The sequence below is a fragment of the Meriones unguiculatus genome, chromosome 7 (assembly GCF_030254825.1).
Source record: "Meriones unguiculatus strain TT.TT164.6M chromosome 7, Bangor_MerUng_6.1, whole genome shotgun sequence".
Lineage (NCBI taxonomy): Eukaryota > Metazoa > Chordata > Mammalia > Rodentia > Muridae > Meriones > Meriones unguiculatus.
In genome coordinates this window covers 34,655,717-34,672,199 of record NC_083355.1, presented here as the reverse complement: position 1 = coordinate 34,672,199, position 16,483 = coordinate 34,655,717, and the positions used below count along the sequence as shown (strand labels likewise).

General features: G+C 56.1%; 1 protein-coding gene across 2 annotated transcripts in view; it reads left to right on the top strand.

Annotated features, from left to right (window-relative positions):
• Positions 1 to 561: 561 nt before the first annotated feature.
• Positions 562 to 16,483, top strand: part of Tbx4 (T-box transcription factor 4) — a 29,911-nt gene continuing 13,989 nt past the window's right edge. For both annotated transcript variants that reach the window (XM_060387074.1, XM_060387075.1), the window contains exons 1-5: positions 562 to 742; positions 4,074 to 4,274; positions 4,849 to 4,943; positions 12,533 to 12,652; positions 13,595 to 13,742. In XM_060387074.1, the coding sequence (XP_060243057.1) occupies positions 4,077 to 4,274; positions 4,849 to 4,943; positions 12,533 to 12,652; positions 13,595 to 13,742 (561 nt within the window). In that variant the 5' untranslated portion in view covers positions 562 to 742; positions 4,074 to 4,076. The remainder of the gene's footprint in view (positions 743 to 4,073; positions 4,275 to 4,848; positions 4,944 to 12,532; positions 12,653 to 13,594; positions 13,743 to 16,483) is intronic.

The window sequence follows — 16,483 nt, the reverse complement described above, 5'->3', positions numbered from 1 at the left end:
CAGGCTGGTCGGGGCACCCACGGTCCTCAGGCCAGATCCCGGGCACAGGGCTGCAGGTGTGAACATGGGTGTTCAGGAGTCATACTCGTCGTATGTGCCTTCAGCCGCAGGCTCCCAAGTCCACTGCGTGCTGGCAGGGCTGTGGGAGAGCCAGTGCAGGGAGCTGATCGGCCAGGGACCAGGCCCAGCCCTGGACGCTTGGAAGACGGCCTGGCGGTCCAGCCTCAGTGGGAACAGGGCACCGCGACCCAGCCGCCCGTCCCCCTTTGCCTCCTCTCTCTCTAATCTAAACCATGCGGGACTCCAGGCCCCTGTCCAGCCCGAGGACCCCGGGGAGGACACCCGGTTGCTTGCCGAAAAGCCTGCAGCGCGATCGAGGCTTGGGGTCCGGGACGACGGAGGAGTCCCAGGAAACCTAGAATCTCCCCTCTCCGGGGGGCGGGCGGGGGGGGGGACGGCGGGCGAGACCTGATTGACAGCTGCGACGTCAGCACGGAGGGGGAGCGGCGGCCCTGGAGGGAGGGAGGACCAGGAGGAGGGAGCAGAGGCCCCAAAGCGCAGCCTAGGAGATCAAGGGCCCGCTCCGCACCGGGGATGCGCCGCCCGGCCTCGAGGGCGCAGCGGGCAGCGGGTCGGTGACCCAGAAGCCCGGGCAGAGCCTCTACCGTTCTGCTCCTAGAGGGCCCGAGCTGGGTGCGGACCTGGGGCCGCAGGAGCCTCCGCATGCTGCGGCACATTTAGGGTGAGTGTGGGCACCAGTTGGGTGCGGGTGAGCAGGGCGCGGGGCTGGGGTCGCCCATCTCGGGGCTTAAGCAGCAGAATCCAGGGGGATGAGCTGAAGGGGGGGGGCGACTCGGGTACGGGCCTGGTCAAAGCCGTAGGGGGATCTCGACTGAGCCCCAGTAGTCAGGTCTCTGTCCCGGGCAACACCCAGCGGCAGGGCACAGCAAGCCCTTGTCTATAGTGAGGAGACTAAATGGGTTAGGGATCTAAGAGTAAGGGACCTTAAGAAGCAGCTTCGCAGGGATGAGAGCGGTGGCCTTGAAATTTGAATTTTCAGAATAAGAAAGGCCAAAGAAGAGGGCTTAGGGCTGGTGGTGAAAACTGAAAAACCACGCAGAAAATGTGGGCCACCAGGACCTTGGGCTGTCTGATGCTGCAGACTCCAGAGATTTAAATCAGTGCCCATCACATAAGTAACAGCAGCTCAAAACTACCAGAAGCTGAGCCATTACCGAAGAAACAGAGCGAACCGCTTAACTAATGCCGCACTTAGGGTTTTCGTCAGCACAACAGTCTTTTTCAGGATCGAATGAAAAGAGTACCAACAATTTGAAAAGGGCTGAAGTCAAAGTAACTTCAAAAGCAGAGACAAAGTCACTATCCGTAGTATTTAAGGAATAATGCTATTGTAGCAAATAACTAAAACCGAAGTACCGTAGGAAACGAACCAGGGGAGAAAAAAAAACAACGAACAACACATATATTATGGGAAATTCTCCAGTATCGTTGTGAGACCATCGCACGCTGCATTGTTGATATCATGTCAATATCAAATATTAACCAGAATCTTAACAAGTAATCTTAAAACACATAGTGATGAGGATTGCTGGAGTAATGACAATTTATGAGCAAGTATTGATAGTCCTAACGTTATAAATAATGTCCAAGTAGTAAGTATTGTACCATCGTGCTGAAAAATAATCAGAGTATTAAGGGCTACGGCAACATTACAGATGATGTCAAAGTAACAAGAAGCCATGAAGTGATGAAAAATAACAGGCAAATTAAGATCCATATGCCGTTGCAAATAGCGACAGAGTGACGAGTAAGGAGGAGATATTATTATAATACGGAGGTGATGAGTATCACGAGCAATCCCAACAAAACAAATCACGGTAGGCTCAGAAATATTGTAACGATGTAAAGAAAATTAACCTGAACATCGGGGCAATGATATGACAGCTATGCTGAATATCAACCCATGAGAATTTACGTAGAGCAAAGAGCTGGAAGTGGGAACACGAATGGGATGCCCAGCACGACTAAAATAATGCTAGAGTCCCAGGGCCAGATGAACACTGTATCTAATTACTAACATGCTGGGGAGCCCTGAAGGACGAAACAGGAACGCGAAAGCAGACTCCGGAGTGATACTCAAACTCCGCTTTATCCTTACAGTGTTAGAATCACAACTGACCCCGGAGCTGGGGATTAAACACTTCACGTTACCGAACTGACCAGCGTTTTACTTCGGCAACAACAATTAAATCACTAAAAGAAAAACAAAATAGTAAAAAAATATAAATGTTTAAAAATCCCCTTAGTGTAAGGGTAAAGTTCGCTGGTAAAAATAGGAAAATGAAAACCCGCTACCCTCCTTTTTATTTTTTCCTGCCCAGAAAATTGAGGTAGCACAGAGGTAGCGGCGTCCGCGGGCTGCCCCCGCAGCGGGTAGACGGGGATGGCCCTGGCGCCGGGCTCGGGTGAAGGTGGGACCCCAAATGCCAGCCTCGGAGCACGCAGGGACCGAGAGGGTGGCCCGCAGCGGCGAGGAAGACGATGGCTTAGGGACTGAGGGAAGCGCTCGCTCCGCGACCCAGCGGAAGGGAGGGAGAGCGCGGAGCAGTTCTGCCGCGGGTGTAGGAGGGCAGGGCGGGCCCGGCCAGCAGCGGCAAGGCCGCCGCTGGGCTCCGGGTGACAAGCGACCTCCCGCTCCTGGACCCCGAGCCTCCGCACCCGGCCACCCCGGCCGGGACCCGGCAGCGGTCCCCACCTCCGCCCCCGTTTGCGGGAATCCCCGATTTTCGAAGCTCAGCCTGGGAACCAGCATGTGGCTCAAGCCGGGTGCAGGGGCAGGCCGGGTCCAGCGACCCCTGCTTGTCCCAGGCTGGCGGTGGCCGAGACCGGCTGGGCTGTCAGCCTTATCTTTATGGGCTTTTCCCAGCCCAGGCCGGCCCCGGCCCCCTTTTTATCTGCTCGGTTGCACTTGGCTTGTTTACTTTGGAGGCCCGGAGTCTCAGCCAGGGTGCAGAGGCTGAGAGCCGGCTGGGCGAGGGGCCTGGGGATGGTCGGAGCGACCTGGAGTAGAGCAGAAGGGGTGTGGGAGGGGAAAGGGGAGACATGTCGCCAAGACACACAGGAAGCCTGCTAAAACTTGGCTAGCCCCCCGAGGAAGAGCAGGGTGGCTGGCGGGAAGGAGGGCGCAGAGAAGGGCATCACCCCAGCACTCCCGAGGGACGCAGGCCAGGCTGGTCCTTGCAAGCGAGACCTCTGGTGTCCCCAAGACCAGACCGCGCTGGTGGGCAGGCAGGTGAATAGGCCCGGATGCTTAGGCGAAGTTTAGCAAGGCCAGGCTCTGGACACTGGACCGCCTTACTGGCCTAATGTTTAGCTAACAAGGTTTTGGGTCCTTTTGGCCCAAAGCAGATTCCTTTTTGGAACTAAAGAGCGAGCCTGTAAGCCAGCCTGTGTGAGTGTGAGGACAGGTTGAGGAGGCCCCTGGCAGAGTTCAGGGTCTGAATCTGAGAGAGAGAGAGAGAGAGAGATATTCTTGGGTGAGGAGAGTGCGGGTTGGGGTGTCTTCACCGAGACAGCCTGGGCTGGGGCGCCGGCCTGAGGCACCCCAGCTCTGAGCCCTCCACAGGTGTGGGGCTGCAGGCCTAGCTCTCCCCTCCAGCAAGACCCTGGGCCAGAGAGTGAGACCCTCGTTATCTAGAAATGGACCAGAAGACCCAGGCCTTGGGCTCCAGTCGAGGGAGGGAGGGACAGCGGCTGAGACCATGCCGAGAAGGCGGTCCTTCCTCAGAGACCTGCTCATCAAATGGTCCCAAGTCTCGGGGGCCGGCAAGACCTTAAACTGCACGTAGACCCTCCCAGGTCCAGAACCTGAAGGGAGGAGGCTGGGGTCCTGCCCTCCCGCATGCTCCCTCCCCCAGCTCAGAAGGGGGCGGGGTCCACGTGTGCCTGGGCACCCACTCGAAGCCTGGGGGGGGCCTCCGCTCCACAGGGCCGCGGGGCCTCCGGACGGTGTGGATCGGGGCCGAGTGACTCGGGGTGTGCTGTGCCCGCAGGAGATGCTGCAGGAGAAGGGCCTGTCAGAGAGCGAGGAGGCCTTCCGGGCCCCGGGCCCAGGGCTCGGCGAGGCCAGCACCGCCACCGCCGCCGCCGGCCCCGAACCCGCGCTGGCGACCCCGGGCCTCAGCGGAGCAGCGCTCAGCAGCCCCCCGGGCCAGGGCGCCGACGTCGCCGCCGCCGCCGCCTCGGCCGAGCAGGTAGGGGCAGCGCGCTCGCGCGGGGCCTCCCGCGGATCCGGGGTGGGCCTCCCGCGGTCAGGGGCGGTCAGCCCCGGCCGGGCCCTCCGCTTTCGAGGGGAGCCCTTCTCCACCTCCAACTCCCGGGGCCGACTCCACGGCAGCCCCGGAAAGCAGGGGCTGAGCCCGAACCGACGTCCAGCCCCCAGGATCCCGGAGGGCGAGGGCCAAGGAGCGGGGCAGACAGGGGGCCACGGAGCCGCACGGAGAAGGCTTTCTCGCCACCGCTCCTGCTCATCACCGCAACCCATATCCCCTTCTCGGGCCCTTGCCTCTCCGGGCCCTTGCTTCGGTCCAGCTGTGGCGTCCTCTCTGGAGGCCTGTCCCCTCAAAGGAGGGAGTCTGAACACCTGATCCAAAGTCGCCAAGTCGCCGATGGTTCGAAATTTTGTGTGTGTGTGTGTGTGAAACGAACCATTTCGAGGAGCGTGGGTCCAGGGCTGGCGCGCTCTGCGCCCCCGGCTGGCCTGCGCCCCGCGTGGAGCCCAGCTGCGGGCCAGCCAGGCCCACCAGCTCCCCTCCCTCCCGTCCCCAGGCCATCGAGAACATCAAGGTGGGACTGCATGAGAAGGAGCTGTGGAAGAAGTTCCACGAGGCGGGCACCGAGATGATCATCACCAAGGCGGGCAGGTCAGCCTGGGGGGGAGGGGAGAGGCGCGGGGAGGGCGGCAGGCAGGTGGGCCGCGCAGCAGCCGGGGAGAGAGTGCCCTGGACGTGGGAGAGCTGCCGCCGGGGAGCCAGGAGGATGTGTGGGGGCTGGGGGTCCCCCAGCGAGAGTGCTCGGCCGTCCTCTGGGTTCCAGGTCAGGGGCCAGTGGGAAATTTATCAGCCACTGGGGTCCCAAGCTCTGCGTCCCGCAGCGGCCTGCCAGGCCCGCAGCATTTACGTTTTTCAGAGGACCCGAGCCGGCCTGAAGGCTCCAGCAGGAGTACCAAAGAAGTACTTCTGTATGCTGATGACCTCCAAACCAGGGCGGAGGCCTGGAGGCCCCTTGCAGAGGTGCTTTGCCCTCCCGGGAATTTCTCCGGCCTCATCTGCCTAGGGACCTAGTGGTGGCAGAAGGGCTGAGGTTTCTCAGTCACCCTAACTTCTTAGGAGCGGCGCCGCCGAACTACAAGTTACTTATCCCAAGGCAACACCCTCAGCCTAAAGGAAGGTTCGGCCGTTGGTTCTATGTTGTTTCCGAGCCTCCCTAGCTCTTAGTGGCTGCCAGAGAAGGGTGATTTATAAAGTGGAAACATCTTTAAAATGCGCTGGTGTGTCTGTGGGAGAGGAGCCGGAGAGAGGGGGAGAGAAGAGGAAGGCAGATCTGTGTGTGTGTGTGTGTGTGTGTGTGTGTGTGTGTGTGTGTGGTCACATGCCTGTGAGTGTGTGCAGAGCGGATATTGGCTGTGGTGGGGTGCCTGGCCTGGCACAGGGCAGCAGCGGCCGGACAGAGCAGTTGTCAGGTGAAGGTGAAGGTCCGGGAAGCTGCTGCGGATCCTCTGCCCCTTCTGCATCTACAGACTCTTGGTTTTGGTCTCTGGTGACAAGTTAGGTGAGAGACCATGTCTTTGGTGATGGGCCCCGGGGAAATTACTGTTTGGAGAAAGAAGATGGTAAGCCATCAAGGGGCAGGGCTGTGGAGCCAAGGAGGACAGTGTGGGAGGAGTGTTTTCTTTCCATCCGCACAGCCCTCAGCCGAGGGCCAAACCCAATGTGTACCTGCTTCCGTTTCGCCCACGGAGAAAATGCCCTGCGTCATTCAGCCGCCCATAAAGCACATGACAAAGATCTGTTTCAAAAGAAACTGAGGCCAGTGGGGTGCTGGGTGCAGCGGTTGGGTCCTGGGCTGTTGGCTCCCAGGAGGCATTATGATTTTTATGAAGGTTTTGTTTTGTTTTTATTATGTTGGAGATGGAAATATATGGCATGGCTGGAAGGGGAGGGAGAAGGCTGGTTTTAGGGCACAAGTTTGCTGCCCTAAAGGGGGGAACGGAAAAAGGACGCTCTAGTATTCTTGGCGGAGGGTGACCTTGTAGCGAGGTCCTGGGGAATAGAGGAAGGGGCAGGTGTCAAAAGGTCTGCCCCTTTCCAACTGCGCGCACTTGGCCGAGTAACTACTACTGTCTTGTTGCTCTGTGGTACCCAAGTGTTTGAAAATGGTGACTGTGTGCGTGCCTGCTGTCTTTTCTAACGGTGGGACTCAAAACAGGGGCTCCTCGGAATGGCACGGGTAAAACGTCAGTCAGGTGCATTTCAAGTGTGAGGAAAGGGAGATTGTTCTCTCAGCTTGCTGACATGGAGGGAAGGGGGGAGAGGGAGGAAAGATCACTCCAGAATTCACATCTGTAGATTTTAGCCTCTTGGAAATACATGGCGGGCATGTTCTCTGGGCATAGGAGTTTGTGGTTTTCGGTGGGTCCTACCTACTCCCAACAGGAGCCCTCGAATCCACACTGCGGAGGCTACTGCCCTCTCAGTGAGAAACCTGCACCCTGTCCTGGTGACCTCAGGGATGGCGCTGATAGTTTAAAAATGGCTGTGAGGATGCCAGGCAGTTACATGGTTCTCACGTCCTCTCATTTCTCTGGAAAGCAGTATGCCAAGTGTAATCGGAAAAGCTCACCAGCTTCATCCACTTCCACCTCCTGCAAACCTTCCTGCAAACCTTCCTGCTGTCTTCTGGGCGGGAGGTGGCTGCTAGGATCCACGCCGTCTTGCACACACTAAGCATGCTGCTATGGCTTAGCATGTAGCATGTGAGCTCCACCGCCAGACCCCCGCTGCCTTCCTGGACCTGCTCACTGTGCCCGGCGGTCTCTGGGTGCAGCCTGCTCTGTGGGCTCACCTTCGAACTCCACCTAGTCAGTGCTTCCAAACTCTGCAAGTCTACCAGTACCAGAAGACAGCCTGGCACTTTTTCCTGTACCCTGTACCATAGATTCCTAGATGTAAGAACTGGAAAAACAAAACAAAACAGAAAACCCCAAAACCAGAAAGTACAAACCAAACCCCAGAGAAGGGAATTGCCAGGGCTGTGCAAGCCAAGCAGCCTGCACACCTCACCCCCAGAACAAGACCTTAACTTTGAGAAATCTCCACAGCATTTTTTTTTCTTTAATGGTAGCCCTGTGCAGTGTCCTAGAGACTCTGGCTCCGTGGGGGCAGGATAACTCTTGTCTGCCCCGGGAAGGATGGGGCCCTGGAGAAAGGAACCAGCATGTTCTCAAGCCCTTTAGAGTTCATGGTTTCACAAGCTCATGGTTTCACACGTCTCCTGACTATTGGGGGTCCTTAAAAATCTGAAGGCAGACGGAAAAAGAGAGTCAACCTCATTGGATAGCAGCTTTGACTAAAATGCTGAAGACCTCCCCCCCCATGCCAGGTGTCACATGAGAGCTACCCCACCCCCACCCCACCCCCAGTCAGCCTCAATTTCTCTCAGGCTCTTGTAGCCAGAGTGCTTGTGTTGGTCATGGCAGGCAGGGAACAGATTTCTCTCTTGGCTTCATATCTCTTCCAAGCTTGATACATGTGAGAAACTGCATTTTTCTCCCAAATGCAGATAAAAGTGAACTACACACACACACAAAAAATCAAATATAAACTTTCCAAAAATGAACATTTCCTACCCATCTGACTGCCCTAATCCTAGGTCATGTCTTTTTTTTTTTTTTTTTTTGCCACCAGATAAATCTCCACTATCAGCCTTCATAGCCTGTTGAGTTCAATGTTGCTTGTGTTAGTGACAGTGAATTTGCGTTTGAAAAATGAACTACCGATGAGAACTCCTGTTGAACCTGTATTGTTTGTTATTCTGAGGCAAGGATTTGGCCCGGCTTAATCCCGGGCTTCAAAGCCAATTGCCCTTGCTCTGTATACAGAGCGTCAGAGCCCAGTGGCGTGGATGATAAGAGGAGTAAGGGCTGAAGACACTGGGAAAGTGGGTTGGGGAGAGAGTGCTTTGATCTCTTCTTAAGTATTTTCTGAAAGCAAAAGTCTATCAGAAGGAAGTGCCTTAAAAAAAAAAAATCCAAGCAAAGCAGCTGACCTTCCCAAACAGCACCCATTCCACACACCCTCCCCTCATCCCTTTCCTCAGGGAAAATATGTCTTTAAAAAGTGCTTTGGGTATGTGAGAAAGGCGTAATCTCTCTCTCTCTCTGGGAATCAACAGGAGACAGTAGTGCTTTCAGAAAATGCTTGGCTCCAAAAGGTCTGGCCTGAACCTAGGCAGCACCCCCACCCTTTCCCAGCAAGACCCCAGGATTTGAAGGCTAGAATGATGGGCCTCAACTCACTTTGCATTTTGTTTTCCTTCAAGGTTCTAAGATAGGAACTGCGTGTGTGTGTGTGTGTGTGTGTGTGTGTAAAAGCACACGTCATTTAAATGTAGATTTCGTCTTTGAAGTGGAATATTTCTGCAAGGGAATACTGGTGCATCTGAAGTTTACAGCTCTATAGAATTAAAAAAAAAAAAAAAAAAAAAAAAGAACCCAGGGTGTAACCAAGAAAGGAAGACCCTCCCTCGTCCGCTAGCATTCCTCCAGGTCACCACCGCTCTGTGAAAACCACTTTCCACACCTCTCGCCTTCTGTGGCGGCGGTTTTAATGCCTGGATTTAAGGAAAGGCACGTGCAGCCGCCTCGGGCCTCCATCCTCAGGGAAGCCGAGGCTGCGGTGGGTGGGGTTTGGGGGTTCAGCTAGGTAAGGAGCGTCTGGCGGATTCCGGGATCTTGATTTCCACTCTGTCCTCGGGATGGGGGATGGAGGTGAGGGTGTGCACTAATCCAGCGCTTTGAATTGACAACCATGAGACCCGGGGAGCCCAGCCATCCCCGATGGACGTGTCCCACATTTACAGATCTGTGGCCCAAATCACACCGACCCCCTCCCCCTCCAAGCCTGCACCATGGGAGAGGCCTATTCTAGCAGCTCATTCTAAAGCCATTTCCGAAGTATGAAGCAGATAAAGGCTTCGGCCTCCTCGTACCCCTTCAGGGCCGGCTGCTGATGAGAGGGGAGGTCCGGGCTTTCATCTGCTCCCGGCGGGCGGCCAGGCGGCCGGCGTGTTTATTCCCCCGGCGGAGCCGCTTCCGCGCGTGCTTGCCGCCGTCTGGGGACTGCGCGGGTGCGGGCACCCGGGGCGGCAGGGAGGGAGAAACGGGAAGGGTGCGTGGAGCAGAAGGGGAGGGAGCGGGCCACCTTGGGCGCGGAGCGAGCGGGGGCCAGAGGCAGCTTCCCCTCCTGCTCCCACCCCCCCCCCCCCCAACGAAGGTGGTTGGTTTTCAGGTATGTTCAATGTCCTTAAGTCAGAAATAACCTAGCGCACGCGATCGGGCACTCCGTGCGTGCGTTTTATCAGGGAAGTACCTTTACTTTGCCAGTAGGGAAACAAACAAGGAAGTCACAGCCCCCAAACTCCAGGCTGGCCTCTGCGTGGAGGCCTGCTCTCCTGAGCAGCTAGTGGCAAGCTAGACCTTTTGGGTTCCATCACTAGCCCTTTCCCAAATCAAAGGCAGATGCCTGTGCGGTTGGGAGCGGTACACATCACCGTTCTCATGCAGCAGCCCTTCCACCCTGCACCGACAGCTGGGTGGTGGAGGTGGCGTGGGTGGCAACGCTTAGGTCCCCCACAGTGTGTTCCACAGGCCCCGGAAGCTGCTGCCCTCAGAAAAGGCAGAGAGAGGGCAAGGGGTACTCTTCCTTTCCTACAGCAGGGCCTCAAAACCTCCCCAAAGTGGCTTGTCCATGGTCAGCCCCTGGAAGCAGACAGACCCCGGCCCCGAGCCTTGGGAGGCAGAGCACAGGGGGCTTCTCAGGAGCACAGTGTCCGCTTGTTCCTCTGAGCTGCTGAGGCCTAGAGGCACGCAGAAAGGAGTGGGAAGGCGGAAGCCCTTTAGCCCCCTTTCCATCCGGGCTGTCCGCACTGTTGTGGTGGCAGCCAGGCATTTCTTCCTGGCTAGCCTCTGCTGCTGCCACCTGCAGCAACTGACTCCCCGGGCCTAGCGACCCCAACACAGCCAGGGCTGCCCCATTTTGTTGCTGTCTCTTGCGGCAGCTGTGAAATGGTGGCCTGGAGGGGACAGGGTTCCTGGTCTAACCCAGGGAGGGCGAGGCCATGCAGCTGCTGCCCTCCCCCTTTTAGGAGTGAGGCAGGGCCAGGAAACAGGGTGGTGCCCACTCCAGCTGTGCCCCTATGCTGGGCAGGGGACTGGTTCGAAGGAGGAGCCTGGACTGGGTTCCTGAGTCCTCTGGCTTTCCCCCATCTTTGGAGAGGGGGTGGGGTGGATATTTGAAAATGCTTTCAATTGACATCTGAGACAAATTCTTCCACACGGTTTATAAGTCCCCAGACTTGCAGCTAGAACTGCGCGCACACACACCCCTGCCCTCCAGGCACGCATACAGGCACACATGCGCAGTTGCCGCGCATGCTCATGCACATGCGCCTGGCACTTGGGCCAGCCTGGCTGCCCCTTCTCTCTGCTGTGTGTGTACCAGTCTCTCCTGTAGCAGGAGAGAGGGCTGGGCTGGGCTGGGCAGGTCCTGGAGGGGAACCAACCCTCCCGGAACTCTCCTGCTCTGGGTCCCAGCTTGCTGTGGGGTCTGCCAGCTTGTGGGGACCTTTATTCTTGCAGGAAGTCCTGCCCCATCCAGGTAAGCTAGTTCTGTTGACAAAATGGGGGCCAAGGGGCGGCGTCCAGCCTGTTTGAGGTGTGCGGGGCGGCTTCTTGTGAGGTTCTCCAGCTGACTTTGGCTGAGTGAGCAGCTTCCTGGTGTTGGCTTGATTTGCAGGAGCACAGTGGAGGTTGTCTCCATGTTTGGACCCTGCTTCTCTTCTGGAGAACCTTTTAGTAATTTTTTTCCTCTTTCGAGACCGGGTTTCTCTGTGTAGCTCTAGCTGTCCTGGAACTCACTCTGTAGACCAGGCTGGCTTTGAACTCAGAGATCTGCCTGCCTCTGCCTCTCAAGTGCTGGGGCTAAAGGTGTGCACCACCAACGCCCTGATGATTTTTCTGTTTGTTTAAGACAAGATTTTGGTGTGTAGTCCAGATCGGACTCTAATCTACTGTCCTCCTGGCTCAACCTCCCCGAGCATTGGAATGATAAGCCACTTATGGCCACGCTGAGCATAAATGGAGTATGTGACTTGTATAATTCATGATCCAACCCAGCACATTCTAGGCAAGTGGTCTACACCTGAGCTTTCATCTCCAGCCCTCATTTGTGTAGTCAGCTGGGGAGGGGTCGGAGGCACCTGTCAGGGGAGGGGTTCATGGCTGTTCTCTCTGGCCTGCTCTGGTTAATGAGGAGCAGAGGGTCCTTTGCTCTTGCAGGTTTATATGAATATGCTGAGGGCCTAGGGAAGTTGCCTTTTTTTTTTTTCTCCCCTAGAATGTTCCCCGAGCCTTAGCAGGGCCCTGGAGGGGGCTTCATCATGGGCTGTAGGAAGTGGGTCCATGTTCACAGAAATAGGCCATACCACTGGCTTGTGGAAGGTGGAACAAAGCAGGGGCCGGAGGCAATAGTAATATATTATCTTCACTTGAGAGGTAGGGAAACCCTACCTCTAAGGCGCAGGAGACCCACAGGCAGGTGGCCTGAGGTCTTAGCTGATGGTGGCGCCTGGCTGTGAACTGTGGCAGGCTGGGCTGATTTCACCTGCGAGGCGTTTCCGCTGACTTCCTGGATTCCCAGGCAAGGTGTTATGGCCTCGGTGAGGCATGTGCCACGAGAAATGCCCCTGCAGCACACACAGGAAGAACTCAGGCCTAGCAGGGTTTTCACGGAGCTCTCCTCCCTGTGAGAGAGGCTGATTGCTTACGGGGGGGGGGGGGCAGCTCACGGGGGGGGGTTTCAAGGTCAGCTGTGCTACCCCCTATGTTGGAACGTCAGAATTTTAGCTGTATTGTAAGCTGGCAAGGGCCCAGGGACAAGTTACGGCAACCAGATTTGCTACTGAAATCCCCCTTCATGATCCTGAGCAGGGTCTCAGCTGCTGTGGCTCATGGCTACTGGAACTTACGGGGGGGGGGGGGTGTTCCAGGGCGGGAAGGTGGTAAATGGTATAAACTGTCTTTCTGGATGTAGATCGACAGCTGGTGGTGTAGTTTAGACAACTCTAGCCTGTGGCACAGTGAGAGGACGGGAGAGAAGTGCGTCAGGACCTCTGGCTAAAAGGGCTCTTGCATTTACTCTGTCCTTTCTGCCGCCTCCGCCCCTGACTCCCTCAGGAGGATGTTCCCCAGCTACAAGGTAAAGGTCACAGGCATGAACCCCAAGACCAAGTACATCCTGCTCATTGACATCGTCCCTGCCGACGACCATCGCTACAAGTTCTGTGACAACAAATGGTAAGAGGCCCGGGGGCGGGGGGGGGCTGTCTTCCCTCAGCTGCTCTTTGGCTTTGCTAGTTCTGCCGCCCGCGCCTGGGCAGGGGCGGAGGCGAGCCCAAATGCTGTGTGTCTTTTCAGCACCAGCACTACCTGTGCTGTGCTGCAGGCGGGCCGGCTTGCTGGGCCTCGAGGCACCATATCCCCCACCCCGCAAGGTCATGGACAGCCTGGTGCTGTCTGGTGGCAGGAAAAGTAACACCTGGTGGCTTCAGGCACTGGCGGTGCCTCACCGGGGTGGAGAAGGGGGGGGCATTTTGCTTGACATTACTTGGTCTGAGGCGCTCCTGTTTCTTGGCCTGGCTTCAGACTGACGCTGTCAGACTGAGGGGCCTGCCGGTGGGGCCCTTGCTAAGGGCCCTGGGGGAGTGAATGGCAAATTGGAGGGGCAAGTGAGTACCGTATCTTAGAACCATTGCTTGTCCCTAGAACACCTGGCTGGGCCCCTGGGCTCCGAGGTGGAGGCCGCAGAAGCAGGCGTTCCATTAGAACCCACAACAAGCTCTGGATTTGAGCAAGTTGTTTGGGTCCTTTGAGAAGTTCCAGCTGACACATTCATAACATTTAAAACGTAAAATACATATAAGGGTGGGATGGGGTGGGAAGGTAGCTCAGGGGTTAAAAGCACTGCCGATAAATGAATAAAACACACAGAAGTGCCTGGACTCTCCCTGAAGTGTTTTTATAAACAGCCTCAGGCTGTGAAGTACCTGCTCCTGCATCCTCCTCTTCCTGAAGCAGTGAAGAAGGTGGGAAGTTCTGACTCCTCCTCCTCTCTCCTCCCCCCCCCCATCCCCCCCATCAGCGCTGTGGGCCTTCCTTTGCTCTCCCAGGGAACCTGGAAGTCAGACAGCACCAGGTCACAGTGGCCTCAACCGCTCCTGCTGTCTGCTTTGTCCGCAGGATGGTTGCAGGAAAGGCTGAGCCAGCCATGCCGGGGAGACTGTATGTCCATCCGGACTCTCCCGCCACCGGGGCCCACTGGATGCGACAGTTGGTCTCTTTCCAGAAGCTGAAGCTGACAAACAACCACCTGGACCCCTTTGGCCATGTAAGAACAGGGATGGTCTGGTCTTGGGAGAGCAGCGGTGGGGGCGGGGCGGCCCTCATGGGTTCCAGGCACGGTGCTCTTTTTGTCAGGCCTCTGATCCCACAGATCAGCTGAATGTACATGGCTCCTCCTCGAGAGCTGGTGATTCTGGGCAAATACCTTAGTTTCCTAGCCTGGAGAGTAGAGTTGGCTGCAGTAGTACCTTTTGTGGCAGTGTGGCCTAGAGGGGAGAAGGTACAGGGAGAGAAGAACTAAGTTGGTGTGGCAAGTATGACGGTGCAGGTGACCGGGGATGGGGAGTGATGACGGTGACAATGATGGTAGCGATGACACGGACGGAAAGTGATGTCGGTGACAACTGCGATGGTGATTGATGGCACTGATGGTGCCAACGGTGATGAAGATAGGGGAAGTGAGGATGGTGATCCCACTGGTGATGGTAACAGTGGTGGAGGTGGTGGTGATGAGGAGGATGGGTTTGGTTTTCCAAAACCTACTCCTGCTAGACTCTACAGACAGGAATTCTGAAATCCCTCTTTGCATGTTTCACCCTTCTGACCTCTGGAAGGGGAGCACTGTCTGTGGCTCCTGGCTCGGCCTCCGCCTGGCTTGCCGGGGTCTGGTTCATAGGTCAGGACAGTGGTAGTAGGAGCGGTCATGGTAGCCGCTGCAAACATCCTAATTCCAGCTTCCCAGGCTCATTCTTTTCCCATCTGGCCCTGGCAGGCCCACAAAAAGGAGCTTTTTATGTGGAAATCTTTAGCTCAAATGTGTTGCAAACAGAAGCGTAGCAGCTGGTATCGTCTTTCAGGCCTTCAGACCCTGCCTTGGTGGACTCCTGGGAGTCTCTGGTAGTGTAGGGCCAGGGTGTGGTGGAGCCCATGGGAGTAGAGGCTGCTGGGTGCTGGCTCTGCTGCGTACCGGAGGATGGAGATGGGGGACAAGGGCACAGGTGTGGCTCTCCCGCACAGCTCGGTCTCCAGAGAGCTGTTATAAGTCAGGATTTTGAGAAGAAGAGTTCCTGGCCAGAAGCGCTTCATCCTGATGGATCTGGAAGCAGCTCCTGGTTTCAGTTTCTGAATCTTCTTGGTCATTGGTGATGTAAATTTGTACCTAGAGTGCTGGCTTTACCAAACTTCCTCTTCTCTGTTTTACAAGTCTCCACACTGGCCTCCCTCTCCCATACCCCCTTCCCTCGGGGCATGAAGATCCTGGTGCAGAGGGTCAGCCAAGTTCCAACTCCTAGAGCCAACCCTGGCCAGGTCTCTGCCCACGCTTAAGTCCTGCTGGACCTCGTCTGCCCGGCTGCACTGTGATATCAGGTTTACAAGATTAGGGCGGGCCTCTGATGCCAGTGAGGAATGCAGAGAAAGGCAGCCTCTAACTACACCTGCAGGCTCATGTAGTACCAGTAGGATGGGTAGAGTCCAGAGCTTAGCAGGTGTGGCCTCTTTGGGCAGCTGAAGTACCTTGAGGTTAAGGGTTCTGATGGGGCCTTGGGTGCACTTGCTTGTTACCATGGCTTCTAGGCACAAGAATGCTCTCTAAGCCACTTCTACTTCCCTTGGCCCTGCAGAAGGTTGGAGGAGAGGGTAGCCAGAGCTGGAAAGCTGGGCCTTCTCTAGCAGCAGGAGAAAATACAGTGTTTCCTCAGCCCATCTTCCATCTTTGGTGGCTCTTCATGTTAGACAACCCTGCATGCTTTCTTAAGTTAGAGTCGGTGGGAGGCTGCTTTGCAGGCTTGGAAGGCAGTGGGTACCACAGGATCCACTGCCTACAGGGGTTATTTCTTGGAGAGTTGAAATTTCACCTTTCTAGCCTCAGCTTTCATCCCTGAGGGATGGGTGAAGTACATCTGTCTACTTTCCCTCTGTCTTGTACCCAGCATGCATCGGCCACCTTACGATGTTAGAGCCAAGGGGACGAGTGTGTCAGGAGCTGAGAGTAGAGAGGGCAGATGCCTGGACCCAAACCTCCTGCTTCCTCCTCTTGGAGTCTCTCAACCTGTCTGGACCCACGGCTCTGGACCCCGCCTTCTCTTAGGTATTGGTAGTATGGCTGTAGAGGGGGCAGCCTGTAACCATGGAGACAAGGGCTGTGGTACCCAAGCTCGCTTCCTGGCCTTATCAGGGCAGAGAAGCCCTTTGGACAATAGCTTTCTGCTTATTGTGTTAGAGGGAAGTCGTGAGCTTGCAGGAAAAGTTACCTTTCTTGCCTTCTCAATTCAAGAGCCTGGGAAAGAGTCATCTTATGCTATGAATTTGTCTTAAACAAGACCTCCCTACTGCATAAGTCACCCACACAAACTTAAAGGCTTCCAGACATGAAGGAACTGTCCCCAGCCCAATGGCCTTGGGCCTTATCCCTTGGATTCTCAGAGCATCTGAGGAACTCTAGCAGCTGCAGCCTATTTTTTGCCACCATGTCATCTAAATGGTTGGAACCTCTCCCTTGGGAAGGACCAGCTGAGGCATGAGATGGGACCACTACATCTCAAGAAGGCCATACCTAATGTCAGTGGTGTGAATTACCCTGGGGTCCTCCATGTTGGCTCAGGGAGCCTTCAGGCCAACCCACCCCATCTCCTCACTTCAGAAGTGGCCACGTATCTGCCATTGCGTAAAAGCAAGAAGAGAGTCATGAAGTGGACACCATCCATCTTGGGCTATCTATTTTATTCAGATTCTTTATCTCCAGGGCTTCCTCCCTCCATGAATGCTCGTTTTGGTGTTTTCTTCTTT